The sequence below is a fragment of the Triticum aestivum genome, chromosome 4D (assembly GCF_018294505.1).
Source record: "Triticum aestivum cultivar Chinese Spring chromosome 4D, IWGSC CS RefSeq v2.1, whole genome shotgun sequence".
In the NCBI taxonomy this organism is placed as follows: domain Eukaryota; kingdom Viridiplantae; phylum Streptophyta; class Magnoliopsida; order Poales; family Poaceae; genus Triticum; species Triticum aestivum.
The window spans coordinates 119,056,121-119,083,502 of NC_057805.1; the positions used below are offsets into that span (position 1 = coordinate 119,056,121).

At 48.1% G+C, this 27,382-nt stretch overlaps 1 protein-coding gene across 1 annotated transcript; it reads left to right on the forward strand.

The window, feature by feature from the left end:
* The first annotated feature begins 512 nt into the window (after window positions 1-512).
* Window positions 513-3,364, forward strand: LOC123096697 (probable leucine-rich repeat receptor-like protein kinase IMK3). The gene is made up of 2 exons (XM_044518449.1): window positions 513-2,428; window positions 2,510-3,364. The coding sequence occupies exons 1-2, from the start codon at window positions 682-684 to the stop codon at window positions 3,124-3,126; spliced, it is 2,364 nt and encodes a 787-aa protein (XP_044374384.1). The 5' UTR covers window positions 513-681; the 3' UTR covers window positions 3,127-3,364.
* The last annotated feature ends 24,018 nt before the right edge of the window (window positions 3,365-27,382 follow it).

The window sequence follows — 27,382 nt, forward strand, 5'->3', positions numbered from 1 at the left end:
ATGACTGATACTATCATGCATCTACGTACACCCCTGCCTCATCAAAACGAAAATGTATGTACATACATGCAGTAGAGTTGTATGATCGCAAAATAAAAAAGTGTAGAGTTGCAGATGTCCATCATTCTTAGGTACGAAATCCACGATGCAAAAGGCTGCGATGCGATGTGAGATCCACGCTCTCCTAGAGCTTTTGAGTGAGCCCACTCGGCTCGACAGCTCGCCGGGTGGCGTTCCATTGCGATGCACATGGTCACTCAGAAGCAAACAGAGGTGCGCGCGACCTGTGTCGTTTGTGGGCCCGAGTGGCCAAACACCTGGACTCCTGGAGGCTGGAGCCTGTCTCTGTCTCCGTCTCTGTGGCCGAGGCAGACGCACACGGGATTCCCGCTGACCGTCCAACCGGTCCCACGCCCCAGAGACCCGTGCTCGCCTCAAGAGTCGAGACCAACAGAACTAGCCGTTGCGACTCGCGAGGACGAGACTCGTGCCTCCCCTCTCTGCTCTGTCTTACTAGCCGTTGCCTCCCGTACCTCAACCCCTCTCCTTCACCACACTCTCGCTCGCCAGCTACACCCTCCCACACTCGCAGCTCCTTCTTCCTCCTCCTCGAATCCATTCCATCCACAACTAAGCTCATCCTGATTCAGAATATTCTGGTGACCAATTCGGCCGACAGACATGCCGCCGCCGCCGCTGGCCCGGGCCGCTCGGCGCGGGTTACTCCTCCTCCTCGTCCTGCATTGCTGCTGGGGCACCCTCCTCTCCACGGCCAGCGCCGCCCACGTCCACGCGGCGGGCGACGGCGTCATCATCAGCCAGGCCGACTACCAGGGCCTGCAGGCCATCAAGCACGACCTCTCCGACCCCTACGGCTTCCTCCGCTCCTGGAACGACACCGGCATCGGCGCCTGCTCCGGCCACTGGGCCGGCATCAAGTGCGTCAACGGCAGCGTCGTCGCCATCACGCTCCCCTGGCGCGGCCTCGGCGGCCGCCTCTCCAACCGCGTCGGCCAGCTCACGGCCCTCCGCCGCCTCAGCATCCACGACAACGCCATCGCCGGCGCCATCCCCGCCGCCCTCGGCTTCCTCCCCGACCTCCGCGGCCTCTACCTGTTCAACAACCGCTTCTCCGGCGCCGTCCCGCCGGAGATCGGCCGCTGCGTCGCGCTGCAGTCCTTGGACGCCAGCAACAACCGCCTCACCGGCCTCCTCCCGGCCTCGCTGGCCAACTCCACCAAGCTCATCCGCCTCAACCTCAGCCGCAACTCCATCTCCGGCGAGATCCCGGCCCAGGTCGCGGCCTCGCAGTCCCTCCTCTTCCTCGACCTGTCCTACAACAGGCTCTCCGGCCGCATCCCTGATGCCTTCGCGGGCGGCTCCAAGGCGCCGTCGTCGGCCTCCTCCGACGAGCGGAAATTAGAAGCCATCATCGGGACGTACCAGCTCGTCTTCCTCAGCCTCGCGCACAACACGCTCGACGGGCCGGTGCCGGAGTCGCTCGCGGGGCTCACCAAGCTGCAGGACCTCAACCTCTCCGGCAACAGCCTCAACGGCTCCATTCCCGACAACCTCGGCTCGCTTCACGACCTCAAGACGCTCGACCTCTCCGGGAACGCGCTCGCCGGAGAGATCCCAGAGAGCCTCGTCAACCTCACCACCACGCTCCAGTCCTTCAACGTCTCCTACAACAACCTCTCCGGCGCCGTGCCGGCCTCGCTCCTACAGAAGTTTGGGCCCCCATCCTTCGCAGGAAACATCCTGCTCTGCGGCTACTCTGCTTCTTCGCCGCCCTGCCCGCTATCGCCGTCCCCCGCGCCGGCATCACCCGGGCAAGAGCCCACCGGACCCCGCGGCGGCCGTACAAAGAAGGAGCTCATACTGATCATAGGGGGGATCGTGCTCGGCATCCTCATCTTGCTGTCCCTCTGCTGTCTCCTGCTCTGTTGTTTGATAAGGAAGAAGAGGTCGAGCGGTAGCACTGGAGCACGGAGCGGGAAGCAGTCGTCGAGCAAGGAAGCCGGTGCCGGTGCCGGTGCCGCCGCACCGGCGGCCGGGAGAGGCGAGAAGCCAGGGACGTCAGAGGCGGAATCCGGCGGCGACGTGGGCGGCAAGCTGGTGCATTTCGACGGGCCGCTGGCGTTCACCGCCGACGACCTGCTGTGCGCGACGGCGGAGATTATGGGGAAGAGCACGTACGGGACGGTGTACAAGGCGACGCTGGAGGACGGCAGCCTGGTGGCCGTGAAGCGGCTGAGGGAGAAGATCACCAAGGGCCACAAGGAGTTCGAGGCCGAGGCGGCGGCGCTCGGCAAGATCCGGCATCCCAACCTGCTGCCGCTCAGGGCATACTACCTCGGCCCCAAGGGGGAGAAGCTTCTCGTCTTCGACTACATGCCCAATGGCAGCCTCTCCGCCTTCTTGCACGGTGAGACTGTTAATCCTTTGAGCTGAACTCAACTCTGCAATCGTGGGTTCTGACATTTGGTTTGATTTCATTTGACTGTAGCTCGCGCGCCGAACACGCCGGTGGAGTGGGCGACGCGGATGACGATCGCCAAGGGCACGGCACGCGGCATGGCCTACCTCCACGACGACGCGAGCATCGTCCACGGCAACCTCACGGCCAGCAATGTCCTTCTCGACGACGGGTCCAGCCCCAAGATCGCCGACATCGGGCTGTCGCGCCTCATGACGGCCGCCGCCAACTCCAATGTGCTCGCCGCCGCGGGCGCCCTGGGCTACCGCGCGCCGGAGCTGTCCAAGCTCAAGAAGGCGAGCGCCAAGACCGACATCTACAGCCTCGGCGTCATCATCCTCGAGCTCCTCACCGGCAGGTCGCCCGCGGACACGACCAACGGCATGGACCTGCCGCAGTGGGTGAGCTCCATTGTGAAGGAAGAATGGACGAGCGAGGTGTTCGACGTCGAGCTGATGCGGGACGCGACCACCGGGCCGGACGGGGACGAGCTCATGGACACGCTCAAGCTCGCGCTGCAGTGCGTCGACCCATCGCCGTCGGCCCGGCCCGAGGCACGGGAGGTGCTGCGGCAGCTTGAGCAGATCCGGCCTGGACAGGAGGGACCCGGCGACGAAGCTCACGTGGCTTCTGCGAGCAATGAGTAGGCAGAGCAGATCAACCGGAGAAAACCAGGAGAAGAAAGAAAATGATGCAACTTTTAGCTTAGCTTAGCTTAGCCCAGAGAGAGACATTTAAGAAATTCTTTGATTTAAATTCAAAAGTAGTAGTACTACTGTTATCCATCAGCGTTTGATTTGTATAGCAGGCAAGTCTTATTTGCAACTCGAATACGAAGGATGGCGAGAAATGAGGAGTTGGTAATGGCCCTCTTTGATTTTTACAGCTCTTGTCCAGTCCATGAGCAACTTTAAACCAACAGATGACGTATTTTTAAGAAACACAGGAAATGACAGTACATACGATGCTTACACTAGCAGTGCAGATGCACCAGAAGAAACACAGATAAAAAAAAAGAGATCCATGGTCACTAACACCCAGGACATATATTTTTTTATAGAAGAAGCACATCATGATCCCCACAGGAGTCGAACCCCAGTCTGCAAGGAAACACCACCGCGTCCTTAGCCCAGTTCTCGAAGAAACACAACATCAAACCCTTATTTTTCCTTCGAACCAGTTGTATGTGTGTGTGCTAGATTACAAACTTCAGAACCGCTGCATAAGAGTGCGACGAATTCAAAGTTGATCTTGCATCTTTTGCGTCTTTTTCTCTCTCGCTGAGCGTACAAGGCAGTGAATGTGGATTTGCATATATGAGACTGTGATTTACTTAGAGGACTGAAAAGAAGAATTAGTTATCTAAAAAGAAATAGAAAAGCTGCGAAGGGTTCCTATGAATGCAGATTCTCAAGTGCGACAAAAAAAGATTCTTGTTCTTATTGAAAATCTTTTGGGGGCAAGAGGAGTTCTAATGGTTACACGGTGATCGCAATACTTCTTTTTCCATAATGCAACAATGGCTAGAAAGAAGAGAAATTGGATTTAAAAAAAGTGCTTGATGACAATGTTGTTTTGGTGCAAGATACGGAGATGAAAAACCACATCATGAAGTATTTTTCTAACCTTTTCGCCTCAGAAATTGCTCAGCCAAACACGGATGTTCTATCTCTTGTTAGAAGAAAAGTCACAGATAAAATGAATAATGCTCTTCTCACCCCTTATATGGAAGAGGAGGTTCGGAAGGCCCTATTTGACATTGGAGATTTAAAAGCGTCATGCCCGGATGACCTAGACACTATTTTTACAAGATATTTTGGTCTATGTTGGGGGATGACCTGACCGATGAGGTACTCCACGCGGTGAATACTTGTACTATACCCGATGGATGGAATGATACTACAATTATAATGATCTCAAAGGTTAACTCTCCAAAAAAGGTAACTTAGTATAGACCAATCAGTTTGTGCAATGTAGTGTATAAGATTAAAAAATGATTGCGGCTCGTTTGAAGATAATCCTATCAGATATTACCAGCACGACTCAGAGTGCATTTGTACCTGGAAGAATGATTACGGATAATATTTTAGTGGCATACGAGTGTTTCCATACAATAAAGAAAAAAAGAAATGGTGAAGAGGGCATGTTTGCCATCAAACTGGACATGCACAAAACATATGACAGACTAGAGTGGTCTTTTCTAAAGGAAATTATGCTGAAACTATGATTTTAAAAGAACTCAATAAACTTAACTATGCAATGTGTATCCTCTATGGAGTACTAGGTTTGTTTTAATACTGAAGAGACTGAGAGTTTTAAACCTACTAGAGGTTTGAGGCAGGGAGATTCTCTCTCTCCATACTTATTCTTGTTATGTACGGAGGGGCTGACTTCTCTCTTAGCTAATGGGGAGGCGAATTGTAATATTTCTGGAATAAAGGTTAGCAGAGATGCTCCATTGGTTTCAAACCTTCTTTTCGCTGATGATTCTTTGATCCTTATGGAAATAAATGCTATGAATGCGGAGGCGTTGAAATCATTTTGGATTCTTATTGTGCCGCCTCGGGGCAAATGGTAAGCGTTGAAAAGCCTAGTATATTTTTTAGTCCCAATATAAAAGTGGGAGACAAGGCGCAAATTTGTACAATTCTGAATATTATGACCGAAGCCCTCAATGACAAATATTTGGTTTTGCCTGCAAATGTGGGTATGGGCGAAAGCGATTGTTTCCAATTCTTGATTGATCGAATTATTATGAAAATTAGTGGATGTAAAGAAAAATTGTTATCTACAAGAGGAAAGGAAATTTTGCTCAAATTTGTTGTACAAGCTATCCCAACTTATGCCATGTGCGTCTTTAAAATTCCTAAAAGTATTGCAAAGGAATCATTGATGCGATGTCGCAATTTTGGTGGGGTGATGAGGACAATCTGAATATGATTCATTGGATGGCGTGGTAGAAGATATGTGTCCCAAAAGACCAAGGAGGCTTGGGCTTCCGAGATATACACTGCTTTCAATCTGGCTATGTTAGCCAAGCAAGCGTGGCGTCTGCTTGATAATCCTGAATCTTTATGTGTTACTATCTTGAGAGCTAAATATTTCACGGAGGGTGATTCAATGAATGCAAGTCTAAAGAAGGGTTTCTCTTTTACTTGGCAAAGCATTATGGCGGGTGTTAACTCTCTAAAAATGGTTATATCTGGCGAGTTGAAAATGGACAAAATATTGATATTTGGAGAGATGCATGGATCCCGAATTGTGTGAATAGGAAAATCATTACTCCTAGAAGTGGGCATATTCTGTCAAAAGGTTTTTGATCTTATTGATCCAACCACGAATTCTTGGGATGAATATTTACTGAGACAAACATTGTGCCCAATTGATGCTCAAAGGGTACTCATGATTCTCGTCCCGCTGCATAATATGTCGGATTTGAATGTTTGGAGTTATACACAAATAATGGTTTGTTTACTGTTCGATCGGTTTATTTAGACGAATGGAACCAACAACATGGGACATATGGTATGGGTAGAACCAATGTTAATCCTATTTTGGGTAAGATCTGAAAATTATCTTGCCGGCAAAGGTAAAAAAATCATTTGGCGAACAATGAATGGAACCCTCCCATGTCGTGTTACATGTTGGGGAACGCAGTAATTTCAAAAAAAAATCCTACGCACACGCAAGATCCATCTAGGTGATGCATAGCAACGAGAGGGGACAGTGTTGTCTACGTACCCTCGTAGACCGAAAGAGGAAGCGTTATGACAACGCGGTTGATGTAGTCGTACGTCTTCACGATCCGATCGATCCTAGTACCGAAAGTACGCACCTCCGCGATCTGCACACGTTCAGCTCGGTGACGTCCCACGAACTCTCGATCCAGCTGAGTGTCGAGGGAGAGCTTCGTCAGCACAACGGCGTGATGACGGTGATGATGAAGTTACCAGCGCAGGGCTTCGCCTAAGCACTACGACGATATGGCCGAGGTGGATTATAGTGGAGGGGGGCACCGCATGTCGGTGTCAAAACCGGCGGATCTCGGGTAGGGGTCCCGAACTGTGCGTCTAAGGTCGATGGTAACAGGAGATAGGGGACACAATGTTTACCCAGGTTCGGGCCCTTTTTATGGAGGTAATACCCTACTTCCTGCTTGATTGATCTTGATGAATATGAGTATTGCAAGAGTTGATCTACCATGAGATCGTGATGGCTCAAACCCTAGAAGTCTAGCCTGTATGACTATGATTATTCTTCGGACTAAGCCCTCCGGTTTATATAGACACTGGAGGGGACTAGGGTTGTACAAAGTCGGTTACAGAGAAAGGAATCTTCATATTTGGATGCCAAGCTTGCCTTCCACGCCAAGGAGAGTCCCATCCGGACACGGGAGAGAGTCTTCGGTCTTGTATCTTCACAACCCACTAGTCCGGCCCATGCCCAACAGGCCGGACGTCCGAGGACCCCTTAGTCCAGGACTCCCTCAGTAGCCCCTGAACCAGGCTTCAATGACGAGGTGTCCGGCGCGCAGATTGTCTTCGGCATTGCAAGGCGGGTTCCCCTTTCCGAATACTCCAAGATAGTCTTCGGATGCAACGAACGTGTCCGGATCTACAACACAAGTACCACACTCAACCGCAGAGAGTATAATATTTCACGAGTCCAATCCGCTGACAACTTTTTGTAAGGTGACATCACGTTTGCCCGGTCATTATTTCAAACCGTTTTCATCTGCGGTTCCACGTTTCGAGATGCGGTTTTCATTGGCACGTCTTGTCAAAGCAGAGATCGTGTCCCCTTATTGCAGGATTCTCATCAATACGGGCGTGGGTAATCCAACCGTGTCGTTTGCACAACCCTTGGGAACGGGTGAGTTTTAAGGCGAGTGGGGAGGCGCTTGATATTCACTACCTTTATAAGGAGATAAGGATTGCTTTCTTTCACCCACGCCTTCTCTCTTTCTCTGCCCTTCCATTCTTGAGCTCCAGCGCCCAGGTCCTCATCTTTTCCGCCTCAAGAAAGCACTCAACCATGTCCGGATCTGGAGGGCAAGGCAAGTGGATGGCCTCCTCCGTTAAGGAGAAGCACATCACCGAGCTTCGGGAGGCCGGGTACCTGGCGAAAGAAATCGCCCACCGGCTTCCGGCCAAGGGGCAAGTCGTCCCCACCCCGAAGCCCAATGAGAGGGTGGTGTTCATCCCCCATTTCGTCCGCGGGTTAGGGTTTCCTCTCCACCCTTTCGTCCGCGGGTTAGGGTTTCCTCTCCACCCTTTCGTCCGCGGACTTATGTTCTATTACGGGCTGATTTCCATGATCTAGCCCCAAACTCCTTCCTCAATATCTCGGCATTTATTGTCGTGTGCGAGGCCTTCCTCCGCATTCCTCCTCACTTCGGACTATGGCTCAAGATCTTCAACGTGAAGCCGAAGGTGGTGGATGGCCAACACGCGGAGTGCGGAGGTGCCATGGTGAGCAAGATGCCCAATGTCACATGGCCCAAAGGTACGTTTGTGGAGACCGTCAAGGAGTAGCAGAAACTGTGGTTCTATATCACAAAGCCTTGCGACGCCACTTGGGCCGCGGCTCCCGAATTCAAGTCCGGAGCTCCAATGCGGCTCACCTCCTGGATAGAGAAGGGCCCAAATTGTTCTTTGTCGGACGAACTGATAGCGCTGCAAACGCGCATCCAAAGCATGGTGGATAAAAACATCAAGCTCGTCAACGCGATCCAGGTGATGCTAGTTCGCCGGATCCTTCCATGCCAGAGCCGAACTTGCCCTTTATGGGAATTCGATCCGGAGAAGCACCATACCTTGGAAAGGACCATCGGAACCACTCACGAAGATGTCTGGAAGTTGCTCTTTAAGGGCAATGAGACGGCGCCGGACATAGACTCGGACCGCGGGCACGATCTTGCCCATCCTGCCAGTGCGGTAAGTCTTTCACATCTCAAGGTGCATCCTCTACTCGCTTGTTCAAGGAAGATATCTAAAACTTCACTATTTATTTTTTCAGGTATGGACAGAGAAAGCGGAGCGGATTCGGTGTCCGGCTCCGCTCCCCGAGGAACCAGTCATCCCGCTCCTGGCGAAGATGCTGGTTCCGGCACCCTACAAGGCGCCGGAGAAGAAGGCCGAGAAGAAGGCCAAGGGGGTCCGGAGTGGCCCCCGCTGCAAGGGAGCTTCGGACGTGTCGTCTGGAGACTAGACTCACTCCTCTACCGCCGAAGACGATGACGAAGAGGAGGAAGAAAGCAACTCTCCCCCTGATGGGGGAAGGAAGAAGAGGGCGGCCTCCACAAATTTGGAGGCGGAGGCGCCCAAGAGGGGGAAGGGCCCCCTCGCGGATTACTCCGCGTGGGACATCGACAGCAGCCCAGAGTGACGCCCCCGAAGCAAGCCTCTGGCCGCATCGTAAGTACTAAAAACCCGTATACATCCATGTATCTGGCCTCTCCTCTTCACGGTATTAACATGTTTAATTATGCTATTGCAGTCCGGCCCACGACAGCTCCCTGCGATCCTCATCAGGAGGTTCGTTGGATTCAAAGGCGATGGCCAGCGAGTCATCGCCGGCCGCTCACTCTCCCACGGCCAAGGGAGACGATGAGGTGCTATCCCAAAGGACCTTCCCAGGACAGGGAGAGGTTCAGGAGGCCGTCAGGGTGGCGCCAGAGGGCGAAACCTCGGCCGCCGGACACATGGGGGAGCAGATCCCCATGGAGACTGGCGATGGGGGCCATGTTCAGTTCGGCCCCCAACCGGATACGGTTCCGGAGACCTATACGGCTCTGAAATCCGGCGAGCAGCCTCCTTCGAGAGAAGGAGGTGTGCCTATCCTGCCGGTGACCTCTGTCCAACCAGAGGCACCGGATAATCTGTTGGAAGCGCTACGAGGCGCTTCCATTGTGGAGGAACGCCTTATCCTTATGGGTACGGTGATTGAGAGGGTTCAGTCCGTCAAGAGCGGACTGACCGAAGCCTGCGGCAGCCTGCTAACAGGCTTTGAGGTAAGCGACGCAAAAGAAAAAGTCCTATTATAGACAGTAGCCCCTGAGACACTGTCCGGTGTTCGGAAAGAAAAGCTGGACAGAGGATCAAGTAATTTTTGTAGGAAACTAACTGAACATGTCTTATATGAATAAGCAGGCATCGTTGCTGGCCGCGACCTCTCATGCTGCTGAGGTCTCCGGACTAAAGCAGAGTCTGGAGCAGGCCGAAGAAGAGCTCGGCCTTGTAAGAAGGTAGCTGGAGGACAAGCAAGGTATGTTGTGACTTGCTGTATATTCAGAAAGAATGAATGATGTGTATTTGACCGTAGTGCCATAATGTTTGTAGGAGCGGCGACCGAGGTCGAGGTCCTTAAGAAGGCCCTGGCCGAGGTCGAGGATAAAACTGCCAAGGAACAAGCCACCCGTGAGAAGCACAAGGCCAGGCTTGATGAGGTCCAGCAAGAGCTCTAGGATGTCGTGAAAAAATGCGAGACCTTGGAGCGTGATGTTTCGGCTCAAAATACCGAACTCGCCAAGGCTCGCCAAAGCGCGGAAGAGGCCCGGGTTGAAGCCCAGGGTGCCTCCACGAGATCCAGGAGGCCAAGAAAATCGTGGCGGGTAAGGCTTTTAGTATGCAAAGAAAGTATGTGAAGAAGAAGTATTTCTTACTAACCCGGATTTGGAGTTCTCCAGGGGCGTTTGCGGATCTGCCACGCAGTGTTTCTGATGCTGCGGAATTCTTCCGAGCCGGAGAAGGGAACTCAACGGAGAAGCTGTTCAGGTCGCAATACCTTGAGCCAGAACATCCGGTGCCCTTTAGTGATAAGTTAAAACAGCTGGTCGAGCTGCATAGGGTGGCCGAACTGGCCATGAAGGATTTAATAATCCGGCTGTGGCCTGCCGAAGCTATACCCAGCAGCTACTTCGGTCTCGTGAAGCGGCTGGTGAATGCCTGCCCTCGGCTGGACATCGTCAAGCGGTCGGTCTGCATCGAGGGCGCGCGCATGGCCTTCGCCCGCGTCAAGGTGTGGTGGGCGAAGATGGACGCCGTCAAGGTTGTGACCGAGGGACCGCCCGAGGGCAAGGAGCACCGCATGCCCGAGCGGTATTTTGAAGATGTCCTGGAGGGGTCTCGTATTGTGGTGATGCAATGTGCGCAAGACATTATTTTCGAATGAATACATTCATGTTGTCTCTGCCTTGTATGATGAAACAAAGTCGTTATGTAATATAATGTTTGTGAAACATTATTACCTCATGTGCGGTCTTGTTTTGTGAAATATGAGAGTTGGTCAGTCGTCGGCTTCTGCCCCCACGTAGGTAGTACGGGGGTGTTCAGGATGTAATCAAAACACTCTTGATCCAATTGTTTGGTCCTTGAAGGAGGTGTTTAGCGCAACGAACCAGGCAATCGGACTATGCGGCTTTAACACCCTCACTTAGCCATAGGAGTTTGACGATAAAAATATAGGCGCAGCCCCTAGTATCCGAACTGGGATGCTATAAACACCTGATCGGGTAAGTACTAATCCCTCGCGTAATGCAAAAAAAATCTCTAAGGATTTGAGACCTCCGAAGAGCTGACCGGCTCTCACTGCATCATGACAGTCAGTTTTTGGCTTTCTCTACTGAGGTGCTCATCCAAGTAAACCAGGGCACAATTGCAGTAGTTCTCCCTTTACTACCCTAGCCGATTATAATGGAACATAAGGTAGCAAGCACAGGAGCCGGGCAACCCAACTATTGACCAAAGACATGATTCGGAGCCAATGCATATAGTGCTAAATTTGGGGTGCCGAACTATACTGTAAGAAGTGTTCGAACTTTGTTGCCGTATTGCGGGGCGCTATGAAGCCCCTGGCAAATTGAAATGTACCAAAGTGTACGGGTGCTATCTGATAAGGTTATCAAAAGAAAAGGAAAACAGGAAAGAAGAAAGGGTAGTAAGCTAGGGCCGCAGGATTTGGGCCGCAAACTGTTTCATTATAATTTGATTAATACGTCAAAGCGAATTCATACAAGTAGTGCAATAAGCAACAGGCTATTCAATATGCCACAACCAAGGGAGAGCTACGTGTGGGTCCTGAAAATAGGTAGAGTGGTCGTTTAAAGAGACCACCTGGAAATTCCCCTATACGTCCATGCTTACTGCTGTCTTGGTGTATTTATCCTTCGAAAGGACCTGTGATCAGGCCATCAAGGAAGGCCTGTGGAAAAGAAACCTGAAAAGGAGAAAAAGGAAACAGTGAAAGTATGTGTGTCCGGGGGCGGTCGAGCCGTATTGTGGATCACAAGCTAGTTATGCCTCCGTCTATGCCCATGGTATTTTGAGTGTGTAGTTATGTGCGCGCGGTACGGATGCCGCCACTTGATCGGGACTGGGACGGAGGTCGAATTGCTAGTCGAGCTCTTGACGAGCCGAGCTGTCCTGCTGCAGAATAGTCCGGACTCTCTTGACAGTGTCCGGGAGCTCGGCCGCCAAATTAAGGTTCTGCTTGAAAAGGCCGCTCTGTACTTCTGCTGCTAAGGCAACGTTGTGCTCCTCGGTGCGAAGGGAGCATTCCATGTTTCCATTAACTGTTATGACGCCGCGTGGTTCGGGCATCTTGAGTTTGAGATAAGCATAGTGTGGCACCGCATTGAATCGAGCAAATGTGGTTCGTCCAAGTAACGCGTGATAGCCGCTGCGAAAGGGGACGATATCGAAGATTAACTCTTCGCTTTGGAAGTTGTCCGGAGATCCGAAGACAACCTCTAGTGTGATTGAGCCCGTACAGCGGGCCTCTACACCTGGTATGACTCCTTTAAAGGTAGTCTTTGTGGGCTTGATCCGTGATGGATTAATGTCCATTTTGCACACTGTATCCTGATAGAGCAGGTTGAGGTTGCTGCCACCGTTCATGAGGACTCGCGTCAGGTGGAATCCATCAATTATTGGGTCAAGGACCAGTGCGGCCGAACCGCCGTGATGGATACTGGTCGGATGATCCCGACGATCGAAGGTAATCGGGCATGACGACCATGGATTAAATTTTGGGGCGACTGGCTCTATCGCATAGACGTCCCTAAGCGAGCGCTTGCGCTCCCTCTTGGGGATGTGGGTAGCGTATATCATGTTCACCGTTTTGACCTAAGGGGGAAACTTCTTCTGTCCCCTTGTGTTCGCTGGCCGGGGCTCCTCGTCATCGTCCTCGCTTTGCGATCCCTTCTCCTTGTTTTCGGCATTTAACTTGCCGGCCTGTTTAAAAACCCAACAATCCCTGTTGGTATGGTTGGCTGGTTTTTCTGGGGTGCCATGGATCTGGCACGGATGATCGAGTATGTGGTCCAAACTGGATGGTCCCGAGTTGTTTCTTTTATATGGCTTTTTCCGCTGACCGGACTTGGAGCCACTGAATCCGGCGTTGACTGTAGTGTCATCTGTGTTATCACCATTGCTTCGACGTTTGTGCTTGTTGCGTCGGAGTTTGCCCTTGCTGTTTTGACCTCGGAGGTGCCTGCTTCGCTTGCCGTGTTTTTGCTACGGGCCAGCCAACTATCCTCACCCGCACAAAAGCGGGTCATGAGTGCCATGAGGGCTGCCATGGACTTCGGCTTTTCTTGGCCGAGGTGGCGGGCAAGCCATTCGTAGCGGATGCTGTGTTTAAAGGCCGCTAGGGCTTCGGCATCCAGACAGTCGACGATCTGGTTCTTTTTAGTTAGGAACCTAGTCTAGAATTTCCTGGTTGAATCTCCGGGCTGTTGAACTATGTGACTTAAGTCATCCGCATCTGGTGGCCAGACATATGTACCTTGGAAGTTGTCGCGGAAGGCGTCTTCCAAATCCTCCCAGCTGCCAATAGAGTTTTTAGGCAGACTGCTTAACCAGTGCCGAGCTGGCCCTTTGAGTTTTAACGGGAGGTATTTTGATGGCGTGGAGGTCATCTCCACAGGCCATATGGATGTGGAGAAGAAAATCCTCGATCCACACCGCGGGATCAGTTGTTCCATCATATGACTCAATATTCACGGGTTTAAACCCTTCTGGGAATTCATGCTCCATTACTTCGTTAGTGAAGCAAAGAGGGTGTGCGGCGCCTCTATATCGGGCCACATCGCGACGTAGCTCCGATGGAGTCCGTCTGCGGTTTTCGGCCCGGGCGTGGGCTTGTTACGTCCGAATAGATAGCCGTCATCACGTGTCGGGGCACGTCCTCACGATCCCTAGATCGATCTGGTATGTCCTGCTCTATTGTCCAGTTCCTGCCGAAGGTCATGTGTATAACCGCGAGTTGTTTTATCTCTGCCTTTACGATGAGGCGGGGTGGGCTGGTGTTCGGCTTGAGTTGCCACTTTATCCCGACCGCGTGGTGGTCGGTCAGCCGCATTGCGCGATGATGGTACGGGCTCCGGCGCCTCATCATCGAACTGAGGTAGAAATTTGCGCTTCGGGTAACTTTTGGCTGGGCGCTTGAGGCCATTTTCTTCGGCTGCTAGGACATCAGTCCATCTATCGTTGAGTAGATCTTGATCAGCTTGAAGCTGTTGCTGCTTCTTTTTCAGGCTCCTTGCAGTGGCTATTAGCCGGCGCTTAAAGCACTCCTGCTCGAGAGGTTCCTCAGGCACGATAAAATCCTCGTTGCCGAGGCTCACCTCATCCTCGGAGAGTGGAAGATAATTACTATCCTCTGAGTCGTCGTGTATGGCCTGTTCATCAGGGCTAACTTGCCCGTTTTCCCGTTCCTCCTGTTCGGAAGATATCTCAATGGGGTCTTCATTACCTTTGGCGTCGTCCGGAGTATTGTTTTCTCTCGTGTTGGTATTGCTGTCTTTTCCGCGACGTGACTTAGAGCGGCGCCACTGACGCCGGCGCTTTGGCTGTGTCTTAGGAGGTTTATCCTCGATTGGATCTTCTTTGTCATCGTCGTTAGTTCTTTTAGGTTTATCCACCATGTACACGTCGTAAGAAGAGGTGGCCGTCCAGCATCCAGTAAACGGCGGGTTTTGGCCCTGCTCCTCATCGGCATCGTCGTCCATACCGTCGACGTCTTCGGAGCCGTAATCAAGCATGTCGGTTAAATCTTCGACAGTGGCTATGAAGTGGACGGTGGGTGGGAAGCGAAGTTCTCCGTCATCAGCCTCCCGTTCAAACCAGATATAATTCGGCTGCGAGCCCCCCGCTAAGGATAGTTCTTTTAACGAGTTTAACACGTTGCCCAAAGGGGAGTGCTGAAAAATGTTCGCGGAGCTGAATTTGACGATCGAAGACTGATCGAGCTCGACACACGTGGACGCACATGGTTCGAAACCTGTAGCCGGAAACGAGTCCGAGGCTCCGGTGACACAGATTCCACTCGAGGTTGGGTCTGTGTGCGGCTCTGACGCCGCTGGGACTGCGGCATCTGTGGCGGGGTTGAGCTTCCCATCTTTGGATGGCACGATCTGCTCCGGGTCTAAGGCCAGAGCAGTTATAGGTGCTATCTCCTGGGTATGGTCTGATGACAGATTTAAGTCATGTTCATCGTGGTGATGGGGAGCGGCTGCCGTGGTCTCGAATCCGTCGAAGATCAAGTCTCCGTGGATATCCGCAATGTAGTTCAAGCTCCTAAATCTGACCTGACGGCCAGGGGCGTAGCTATCGATCTGCTCCAGATGGCCAAGCGAGTTGGCCCGCAGTGCGAAGCCACCGAACACAAAGATCTGTCCGGGGAGGAAGACTTCTCCTTGGACAGCATTGATGTAGATGATTGAAGGGGCCATCAAACCTTTTGAGGATGACATAGTGGAACTCTCAATGAAAGCACCAATGTCGGTGTCAAAACCGGCGGATCTCGGGTAGGGGGTCCTGAACTATGCGTCTAAGGTCGATGGTAACAGGAGACAGGGGACACAATGTTTACCCAGGTTCGGGCCCTCTCTATGGAGGTAATACCCTACTTCCTGCTTGATTGATCTTGATGAATATGAGTATTACAAGAGTTGATCTACCACGAGATCATGATGGCTAAAACCCTAGAAGTCTAGCCTGTATGACTATGATTATTCTTCGGACTAAGCCCTCCGGTTTATATAGACCCCGGAGGGGGCTAGGGTTGTACAAAGTCGGTTACAGAGAAAGGAATCTTCATATTTGGATGCCAAGCTTGCCTTCCACGCCAAGGAGAGTCCCATTCGGACACGGGAGAGAGTCTTCGGTCTTGTATCTTCACAGCCCACTAGTCCGGCCCATGCCCAACAGGCCGGACGTCCGAGGACCCCTTAGAACAGGACTCCCTCATTGCACACGGCTAAGACAGTTGTCTGTTGTGTGTTCTCGGGTGTCCCATGCCCCCGTATATAAAGGAGCAAGGGGGAGGCCAGCCGGCCCTAGGGCGCGCCAAGGAGGGGAGGAATCCTCCTCCTAGTAGGAGTAGGATTCCTCCTTTCCTAGTCCTACTAGGAGGGGGAAGGAAGGAGTGGGAGAGGGGAAGGAAAAGGGGGGGGGGCGCCACCCCCCTCCTAGTCCAATTCAGACTCAAGGGGGAGGGGGCACGCGGCCTACCCTGGCAGCCCCTCTCTCTCTCCACTAAGGCCCATCTAGGCCCACTAGTTCCCCGCGGGGGTTCCGGTAACCCTCCGGCACTCCGGTTTTCTCCGAAATCACCCGGAACACTTCCGGTGTCCGAATATAGCCATCCAATATATCAATCTTTATGTCTCGACCATTTCGAGACTCCTCGTCATGTCCGTGATCATATTCGGGACTCCGAAATACCTTCCGGTCACCAAACGTTAAGCGTGCGGACCCTACGGGTTCGAGAACTATGTAGACATGACCGAGACATGTCTCCGGTCAATAACCAATAGAGGAACCTGGATGTTCATATTGGCTCCCACATATTCTACGAAGATCTTTATCGGTCAAACCGCATAACAACATACGTTGTTCCCTTTGTCATCGGTATGTTACTTGCCCGAGATTCGATCGTCGGTATCTCAATACCTAGTTCAATTTCGTTACCGGCAAGTCTCTTTACTCGTTCTGTAATGCATCATCCCGCAACTAACTCATTAATCACATTGCTTGCAAGGCTTATAGTGATGTGCATTACAGAGAGGGCCCAGAGATACCTCTCTGACAATCGGAGTGACAAATCCTATTCTCGATCTATGCCAACTCAACAAACACCATTGGAGACACCTGTAGAGCACCTTTATAATCACCCAGTTACGTTGTGACGTTTGGTAGCACACTAAATGTTCCTCCGGTATTCGGGAGTTGCATAATCTCATAGTCATAGGAACATGTATAAGTCATGAAGAAAGCAATAGCAAATAAACTAAACGATCAAGTGCTAGGCTAACGGAATGGTCAAGTCAATCACATCATTCTCTAATGATGTGATCCCGTTAATCAAATGACAACTCATGTCTATGGCTAGGTAACTTAACCATCTTTGATTCAACGAGATAGTCAAGTAGAGGCATACTAGTGACACTCTGTTTGTCTATGTATTCACACATGTACCAAGTTTCTGGTTAATACAATTCTAGCATGAATAATAAACATTTATCATGATATAAGGAAATATAAATAAAAACTTTATTATTGCCTCTAGGGCATACTTCCTTCAGTCTCCCACTTGCACTAGAGTCAATAATCTAATAATGATTCTAACACCCATGGAGTCTTGGTGCTGATCATGTTTTGCTCGTGAGAGAGGCTTAGTCAACGGGTCTGCAACATTCAGATCCGTATGTATCTTGCAAATCTCTATGTCTCCCTCCTTGACTTGATCGCGGATGGAATTGAAGCGTCTCTTGATGTGCTTGGTTCTCTTGTGAAATCTGGATTCCTTTGCCAAGGCAATTGCACCAGTATTGTCACAAAAGATTTTCATTGGACCCGATGCACTAGGTATGACACCTAGATCAGATATGAACTCCTTCATCCAGACTCCTTCATTTGCTGCTTCTGAAGCAGCTATGTACTCCGCTTCACACGTAGATCCCACCACGACGCTTTGGTTAGAACTGCTCCAACTGACAGCTCCACCGTTCAATATAAACACGTATCCGGTTTGTGACTTAGAGTCATCTGGATCAGTGTCAAAGCTTGCATCGACGTAACCATTTACGACGAGCTCTTTGTCACCTCCATAAACGAGAAACATATCCTTAGTCCTTTTCAGGTATTTCAGGATGTTCTTGACCACTGTCCAGTGATCCACTCCTGGATTACTTTGGTACCTCCCTGCTAAACTAATAGCAAGGCACACATCAGTTCTGGTACACAGCATTGCATACATGATAGAACCTATGGCTGAAGCATAGGGAATGACTTTAATTTTCTCTCTATCTTCTGAAGTGGTCGGGCATTGAGTCTGACTCAATTTCCCACCTTGTAACACAGGCAATAACCCTTTCTTTGCTTGATCCATTTTGAACTTCTTCAAAACTTTATCAAGGTATGTGCTTTGTGAAAGTCCAATTAAGCGTGTTGATCTATCTCTATAGATCTTGATGCCTAATATATAAGCAGCTTCACCGAGGTCTTTCATTGAAAAACTTTTATTCAAGTATCCTTTTATGCTATTTAGAAATTCTATATAATTTCCAATCAACAATATATCATCCACATATAATATTAGAAATGCTACAGAGCTCCCACTCACTTTCTTGTAAATACAGGCTTCTCGAAAAGTCTGTATAAAACCATATGCTTTCATCACTCTATCAAAACGTTTATTCCAACTCCGAGATGCTTGCACCAATCCATAAATGGATCGCTGGAGCTTGCACACTTTGTTAGCATCCTTTGGATTGATAAAACCTTCAGGTTGTATCATATAAAACTCTTCTTCCAGAAATCCATTCAAGAATGCAGTCTTTACATCCATTTGCCAAATTTCATAATCATAAAATGCAGCAATTGCTAACATGATACAGACGGACTTCAGCATCGCTACGGGTGAGAATGTCTCATCGTAGTCAACTCCTTGAACTTGTCGAAAACCACTACATGTCGAGCTTTGTAGACAGTAACATTATCGTCAGCGTCAGTCTTCTTCTTGAAGATCCATTTATTCTCGATGGCTTGCCGATCATCGGGCAAGTCAACCAAAGTCCACACTTTGTTCTCATACATGGATACCATCTGAGATTTGATGGCCTCAAGACATTTCGCAGAATCTGGGCTCCCTCATCGCTTCCTCATAGTTCGTAGGTTCGTCATGGTCAAGTAACATGACCTCCAGAACTGGATTACCGTACCACTATGGTGCGGATATTACTCTGGTTGACCTACGAGGTTCAGTAGTAACTTGTTCTGAAGTTATATGATCGTCATCATTTGCTTCCTCACTAATTGGTGTAGGAGTCACAGGAACTGATTTCTGTGATGAACTACTTTCCAATAAGGGAGTAGGTACAATTACCTCATCAAGTTCTACTTTCCTCCCACTCACTTATTTCGAGAGAAACTCCTTCTCTAGAAAGGATCCATTCTTAGCAACGAATGTCTTGCCTTCGGATCTGTGATAGAAGGTGTACCCAACAGTCTCCTTTCGGTATCCTATGAAGACACATTTCTACGATTTGGGTTTGAGCTTATCAGGTTGAAGCTTTTTCACATAAGCATTGCAGCCCCAAACTTTAAGAAATGACAACTTGGGTTTCTTGCCAAACCACAGTTCATAATGTGTCATCTCAACAGATCTAGATGGTGCCCTATTTAACGTGAATGCAGCCGTCTCTAAAGCATAACCCCAAAACGATAGCGGTAAATCAGTAAGAGACATTATAGATCGCACCATATCTAGTAAAGTACGATTACGACATTCGGACACACCATTACGTTGTGGTGTTCCGGGTGGCGTGAGTTGCGAAACTATTCCGCATTGTTTCAAATGAAGACCAAACTCGTAACTCAAATATACTCCTCCACGATCAGATCGTAGAAACTTTATTTTCTGGTTACGATGATTTTCCACTTTACTCTGAAATTCTTTGAACTTTTCAAATGTTTCAGACTTATGTTTCATTAAGTAGATATACCCATATCTGCTCAAATCATCTGTGAAGGTGAGAAAATAACGATACCCGCCGCGAGCCTCAATATTCATCGGACCACATACATCAGTGTGTATGATTTCCAACAAATCTGTTGCTCGCTCCATTGTTTCGGACAATGGAGTTTTAGTCATCTTGCCCATGAGGCATGGTTCGCACCAAGTGATTCCAAAAGTCCATCAGAATGGAGTTTCTTCATGCGCTTTACACCAATTTGACCTAAACGGCAGTGCCACAAGTAAGTTGCACTATCATTATCAACTCTGCATATTTTGGCTTCAATATTATGAATATCTGTGTCACTACTATCGAGATTTAACAAAAATAGACCACTCTTCAAGGGTGCATGACCATAAAAGATATTACACATATAAATAGAACAACCATTATTCTCTGATTTAAATGAATAACCGTCTCGCATCAAACAAGATCCAGATATAAAGTTCATGCTTGCTGGCACCAATTAACAATTATTTAGGTCTAAAACTAATCCCGAAGGTAGATGTAGATGTAGCGTGCCAACAGCGATCACATCGACTTTGGAACCATTTCCCACGCGCATCGTCACCTCATCCTTAGCCAATCTTCGCTTAATCCGTAGTCCCTGTTTTGAGTTGCAAATATTAGCAACAGAACCAGTATCAAATACCCAGGCACTACTGCGAGCATTAGTAAGGTACACATCAATAACATGTATACCACATGTACCTTTGTTCACCTTTCCATCCTTCTTATCCGCCAAATACTTGGGGCAGTTCCACTTCCAGTGACCAGTCCCTTTACAGTAGAAGCACTCAGTCTCAGGCTTAGGTCCAGACTTGGGCTTCTTCACTTGAGCAGCAACTTGCTTGCCGTTCTTCTTGAAGTTCCCCTTCTTCCCTTTACCCTTTTTCTTGAAACTGGTGGTCTTGTTGACCATCAACACTTGATGCTCTTTCTTGATTTCTACCTCCGCAGCCTTTAGCATTGCGAAGAGCTCGGGAATTGTCTTATCCATCCCTTGCGTATTATAGTTCATCACGAAGCTCTTGTAGCTTGGTGGCAGTGATTGAAGAATTCTTTCAATGACACTATCATCAGGAAGATTAACTCCCAGTTGAATCAAGTGATTGTTATACCCAGACATTTTGAGTATATGCTCACTGACAGAACTATTCTCCTCCATTTTGCAGCTGTAGAACTTATTGGAGACTTCATATCTCTCAATTCGGGCATTTGCTTGAAATATTAACTTCAACTCCTAGAACATCTCATATGCTCCATGACGTTCAAAGCGTCGTTGAAGTCCCGGTTCTAAGCCGTAAATCATGGCACACTGAACTATCGAGTAGTCATCAGCTTTGCTCTGCCAGACATTCATAACATCTGGCGTTGCTCCTGCAGCGGGTTTGGCACCTAGCGGTGCTTCCATGACGTAATTCTTCTATGCAGCAGTGAGGATAATCCTCAAGTTACGGACCCAGTCCGTGTAATTGCTACCATCATATTTCAACTTAGCTTTCTCTAGGAACGCATTAAAATTCAACGGAACAACAGCACGGGCCATTTAGCTACAACAACATAGATGTGCAAAATACTATCTGGTACTCAGTTCATGATAAATTAAAGTTCAATTAATTATATTACTTATGAACTCCCACTTAGATAGACATCCCTCTAATCATCTAAGTGATCACGTGATCCAAATCAACTAAACCATGTCCGATCATCATGTGAGATGGAGTAGTTTTCAATGGTGAACATCACTATGTTGATCATATCTACTATATGATTCACGCTCGACCTTTCGGTCTCAGTGTTCCGAGGCCATATCTGCATATGCTAGGCTCGTCAAGTTTAACCCGAGTATTCTGCGTGTGCAAAACTGGCTTGCACCCATTGTATGTGAATGTAGAGCTTATAACACCCGATCATCACGTGGTGTCTCGGCACGACGAACTTTCACAACGGTGCATACTGAGGGAGAACACTTGTACCTTGAAATTTAGTGAGAGATCATCTTATAATGCTACCGTCGAACCTAAGCAAAATAAGATGCATAAAGGATAAACATCACATGCAATCAATATAAGTGATATGATATGGCCATCATCATCTTGTGCCTTTGATCTCCATATCCAAAGGACCATCATGATCACCATCGTCACTGGCGCGACACCTTGATCTCCATCGTAGCATCGTTGTCGTCTCACCAAGTATTGTTTCTACGACTATCGCTACCGCTTAGTGATAAAGTAAAAACAATTACAGGGCGATTGCATTGCATACAATAAAGTGACAACCATATGGCTCCTGCCAGTTGCCGATAACTCCGTTACAAAACATGATCATCTCATACAATAAAATTTAGCATCATGGCTTGACCATATCACATCACAACATGCCCTGCAAAAACAAGTTAGACGTCCTCTACTATGTTGTTGCAAGTTTTACGTGGCTGCTATGGGCTGAGCAAGAACCGTTCTTACCTACGCATCAAAACCACAATGATTTTTCGTCAAGTGTGCTGTTTTAACCTTCAACAAGGACCGGGCGTTGCCACACTCGATTCAACTAAAGTTGGAGAAACTGACACCCGCCAGCCACCTGTATGCGAAGCACGTCGGTAGAACCAGTCTCGCGTAAGCGTATGCATAATATCGGTCCGGGCCGCTTCATCCAACAATACCGCTGAATCAAAGTATGACATGCTGGTAAGCTGTATGACTATTATCGCCCACAACTGTTTGTGTTCTAGTCGTGCATATAACATCTATGCATAGACCTGGCTCGGATGCCACTGTTGGGGAACGCAGTAATTTCAAAAAAATTCCTATGCACACGCAAGATCCATCTAGGTGATGCATAGCAATGAGAGGGGAGAGTGTTGTCTACGTACCCTCGTAGACCGAAAGCGGAAGCGTTATCACAACGCGGTTGATGTAGTCGTACGTCTTCACGATCCGACCGATCCTAGTACCGAAAGTACGGCACCTCCGTGATCTGCACACGTTCAGCTCGGTGATGTACCACGAACTCTCGATCTAGTTAAGTGTCGAGGGAGAGCTTCATCAGCACGACGGCGTGATGATGGTGATGATGAAGTTACCGGTGCAAGGCTTCGCCTAAGCACTACGACGATATGACCGAGGTGGATTATGGTGGAGGGGGCACCGCACACGGCTAAGACAGTTGTCTGTTGTGTGTTCTTGGGTGCCCCCTTGCCCCCGTATATAAAGGAGCAAGGGGGTAGGCCGGCCGGCCCTAGGGCGCGCCAAGGAGGGGAGGAATCCTCCTCCTAGTAGGAGTAGGATTCCTCCTTTCCTCGTCCTACTAGGAGGGGGAAGGAAGGAGTGGGAGAGGGGAAGGAAAAGGGGGGGCACCCCCCTCCCAGTCCAATTCGGACTCAAGGGGGAGGGGGCGCGCGGCCTGCCCCTGGCAGCCCCTCTCTCTCTCCACTATGCCCATCTAGGCCCACTAGTTCGGGGGGGGGGGGGGGGGTTCCGGTAACCCTCCGGCATTCCGGTTTTCTTCGAAATCACCCGGAACACTTACGGTGTCCTAATATAGCCGTCCAATATATCAATCTTTATGCCTCGACCATTTCGAGACTCCTCGTCATGTCCGTGATCATATCCGAGACTCCGAACTACCTTCGGTACATCAAAACACATAAACTCATAATACCGATCGTCACCGAACGTTAAGCGTGCGGACCCTATGGGTTCGAGAACTATGTAGACATGACCGAGACACGTCTCCGGTCAATAACCAATAGCGGAACCTAGATGTTCATATTGGCTCCCACATATTCTACGAAGATCTTTATCGGTCAAACCGCATAACAACATACGTTGTTCCCTTTGTCATCGGTATGTTACTTGCCCGAGATTCGATCGTCGGTATCTCAATACCTAGTTCAATCTCGTTACCGGCAAGTCTCTTTACTCGTTCCGTAATGCATCATCCCACAACTAACTCATTAGTCACATTGCTTGCAAGGCATATAGTGATGTGCATTAGCGAGAGGGCCCAGAGATACCTCTCCGACAATCGGAGTGACAAATCCTAATCTCGATCTATGCCAACTCAAAAAACACCATTGGAGACACCTGTAGAGCACCTTTATAATCACCCAGTTATGTTGTGACATTTGGTAGCACACTAAGTGTTCCTCCAGTATTCGGGAGTTGCATAATCTCATAGTCATAGGAACATGTATAAGTCATGAAGAAAGCAATAGCAAATAAACTAAATGATCAAGTGCCAGGCTAACGGAATGGGTCAAGTCAATCACATCATTCTCTAATGATGTGACCCCATTAATCAAATGACAACTCATGTCTATGGCTAGGAAACTTAACCATCTTTGATTCAACGAGCTAGTCAAGTAGAGGCATACTAGTGACACTCTGTTTGTCTATGCATTCACACATGTACCAAGTTTCCGGTTAATACAATTCTAGCATGAATAATAAACATTTATCATGATATAAGGAAATATAAATAACAACTTTATTATTGCCTCTAGGTCATATTTCCTTCATTACGCTTGCTAAAGGACACATAAAAGTTTTGTCCATCTACGCATCATGCTCGAATGAGCCAGAGGATACAAAACACGTCTTGTTTCTGTGTCCGAAGGCGAAAGAGGTTTGGGACAAGTTAGGATTGTATGAGGTGTTCAACAGAGCTTGTGATGTCGATCGTGTGAGAGAGGCAGTATTTGAATTCTTACTCCTTATGCCAAATCAGGAATTATCTGTATTGCTCCAGATTGCATGTGAATTGATCGCTATAACAACTTGGTATTTATGGTGGGATAGACGTAAACTGTTTCATGAAGAAAGTCTCAAGATGCACACCAAACATCGATGGGGGCTCCTGCTATAACGACAAACTATGTTAGTAACACTCCCCTAAGGCAACTAGTAAAACAGGGGGATGGAGCAGACCACCTATGGGTTTTGTTAAGCTGAATGTTAATTTCTTCTTTTGATCGTGATTTGCTTAGGGGCACGGCGAGGGCTGTCCTCGGAGATGACAGAGGAAGGTTCATTGTTGGAAGAAATTGGAGGATTGATTGGTGTGTTGATGTATTAACAGCAGAACCGTTGGCTCTAAGGTTTGGCTTTGTCCTTGTACAGAAGGCGGGTTGCAATCGTCTTGTTGTTAACTCTGAAAATATGGAAGTGAATGAGATAACGAAGAATGTAGGACAATTGGCGGGAGCGGCGGTGGCACTGTCCGATTATTGCTATTTTATGGCATGTGATTTTACTCTTTACTAGGTTTGAACATTGTAATAGGGAAGCAAATAAGGTTACTCATGAACCTGCTAGGCTGGCGAAATTTTTTGTGACAAGGGATTGGTTTGATGAGCCTATGGATGATATTGTATCTTTCCTTATTTATGATTTAACAGTTATTTCTATTTAATAAAGTTGATTTTATTTAAAAAACTTTGTAAGCTTTCTCTTTTATAGATTTCATTCGCTCGATCACTTTTTGGGTCAAAAACTTTTCTTGTTGCATAGGGGAGCCATTAGCACTTGCTTGTTTGTTTTAAAAACTTAGCATTCGTTCTTTCAAAGGTTTGGCTGTGACTTCTATGCCCTGATTTTTGTGGAAAATTTTGATGGGAAGTTCATCAACAGTTCACCAAGGTACATGATACGTCTCCAACGTATCTATAATTTTTTATTGTTCCATCCTGTTATATTATCATTCTTGGATGTTTTACAATCCTTTTATAGCAACTTTATATCATTTTTTGGGACTAACCTATTGACATAGTGCCCAGTGCCAGTTGCTATTTTTTGCTTGTTTTTTACATCACAGAAAATCAATACCAAATGGAGTCCAAAAGTAGTGAAACTTTTTGGGGAATTTTTATGGACCAGAAGACCCAGGATGGGCCAAAGAAGTACCAGAGGGAGGCCCAAGGTGGGAATAACCCACCGGGGCATGCCTCTTTGCCTTATAAATCCCCAAATATTCCAGATACCCTAGGGGAGTCGACGAAACACAATTCTAGCCGCGGCAAGTTCCAGAACCACGAGGTCCAATCTAGACACCATCACAGAGGGGTTCATCATCCTCATCGATGCCTCTCCGATGATGCGTGAGTAGTTCATCATAGACCTACGGGTCCGTAGGCAGTAGCTAGATGACTTTCTCTCTCGCTTTTGATTCTCAATACAATGGCCTCTTGGAGATCTATTTGATGTAACTCTTTTTGCGGTGTGTTTGATGTAACTCCATCGCACACGTTTGCCAAAAATTACCGTCTGCGGTAATGTTCTATCACAAAAGGTTCAGGAGCCCCTTCGCACACATACAAGTGCTGCAGACCGTTTGTGATTTGTTGGGTATCACCGACGGTTGCCGCAAGAGTGACGTGTGCTTTTCGTTTGGGATCCCACACGTTTCCTGAAAAAATTACGACTGGGATTGTATTTTACATTGGGCACAGTTTACTCCCAGTTCTCGTGTGCGATAACACCATATCACAAACGGTTCCGGAGACCCTACGCACACGTAGTAGCGCTGCAAATCGTTTGCGAGCTGCTGTGTATCACCAACGGTTCTGCTACGATTGACGTATGCTTTTCGATGTGGATCGCACACACTCATTTAGTTGAACCGTGTGTGGAGCAATTGCCAGGTTAAAACAAAAATATCCCATTTTGAATCGGCATGCAAAAAGCAAGTTCGCCACAATATTCAATTGAACAAATAAACAAAAATATCATATTTTGAATCGGCACGCAAAAAGCAAATTTGCCACAATATTCAATTAAACAAATAAACAAAAATATCCCATTTTGAATCGGCACGCAAAAAGCAAATTCGCCACAATATTCAATTGAAAAAATAGTGTCAACAGGAAGAACATTCATCAGATTTCCCAACAATTGCAATTGAACATATGGTAGCTAAATTCCAATGATTTGTCCACACATATATGCATTACATAATTAATCATAGTGTACGAAATACGAAGACCTCATCAGATGGAAAACAATGGATCCATGTGTTATATGTTTAGCGGCTAACTCTTACTCAACGTTTCAGGAGAACGCATGCTGAAATCTTCATTATCACCAGTGGGATTGATGTAGTGATCCAGGAAGAAGTCGCTGATAAATCTCTGAACCATCAGCAATTCACAAGCCAGGAGCGGTTCAGGGTTCCTCGGTTTTAAGATGAGCTGCAGTATTTTTGAGACCAGAATGTGCCATATGAGTGGAGTAGAAGATATTAATTAAGATAGACTTACTGATACTAATTCGCGAGGATCATCACAACTATCAGCACATTTGCAGATGGAGATCATGTGTCTGCAAACATAGTATCCACAAAGGTTGGTCCCTGTTTCTTGCTGAGGACACTAAATTTTTTTGTACAAAATTAGTCATGTATTTGTCCTATTAGGAACAACCTAACTGGTGTTAGATGTATTATTTTTTCTTTGGACAAAATAGAAAAAGGTTTATTTAGAAGCTTGAACACTTGACTAGCGTAAGGAAAGGTATTTGCAGACTGTTGGATAAATTTTCTGAAAATAACGGATTTCGGTGTGTTACCGGAGAAACGATCTCATGCTGCAGAGGTAGTTCGCTCTTGAACATGTTCCCTGGTTTAGTTTTCCACAAAGCGAGCACACTGCAAATGATGATGATTTTTGACAACATCAATTATTGAACAAGATATGAATGCAAATTAATTTCAACATCATAGAATTCAATACCTATCCAAGAATTGCTGAACATGCGTCAGATCCTGAGCGTTTGTTGACTCTCTGAGAGAATCGATGTAGTAAACTGTGTTCTTGTTTGGAAGAATGAATACCAATATCTAGTGATTGCTACATATTAAGAAAGCCATTAACTTGCAAA

Coding starts and splice junctions, on each gene's coding strand:
- LOC123096697 (XM_044518449.1), top strand. CDS start 682: ATGCCGCCGCCGCCGCTGGCCCGGGCCGCTCGGCGCGGGTTACTCCTC. Junction 2,429..2,509: donor CCTCTCCGCCTTCTTGCACG/GTGAGACTGTTA, acceptor ATTTGACTGTAG/CTCGCGCGCCGAACACGCCG.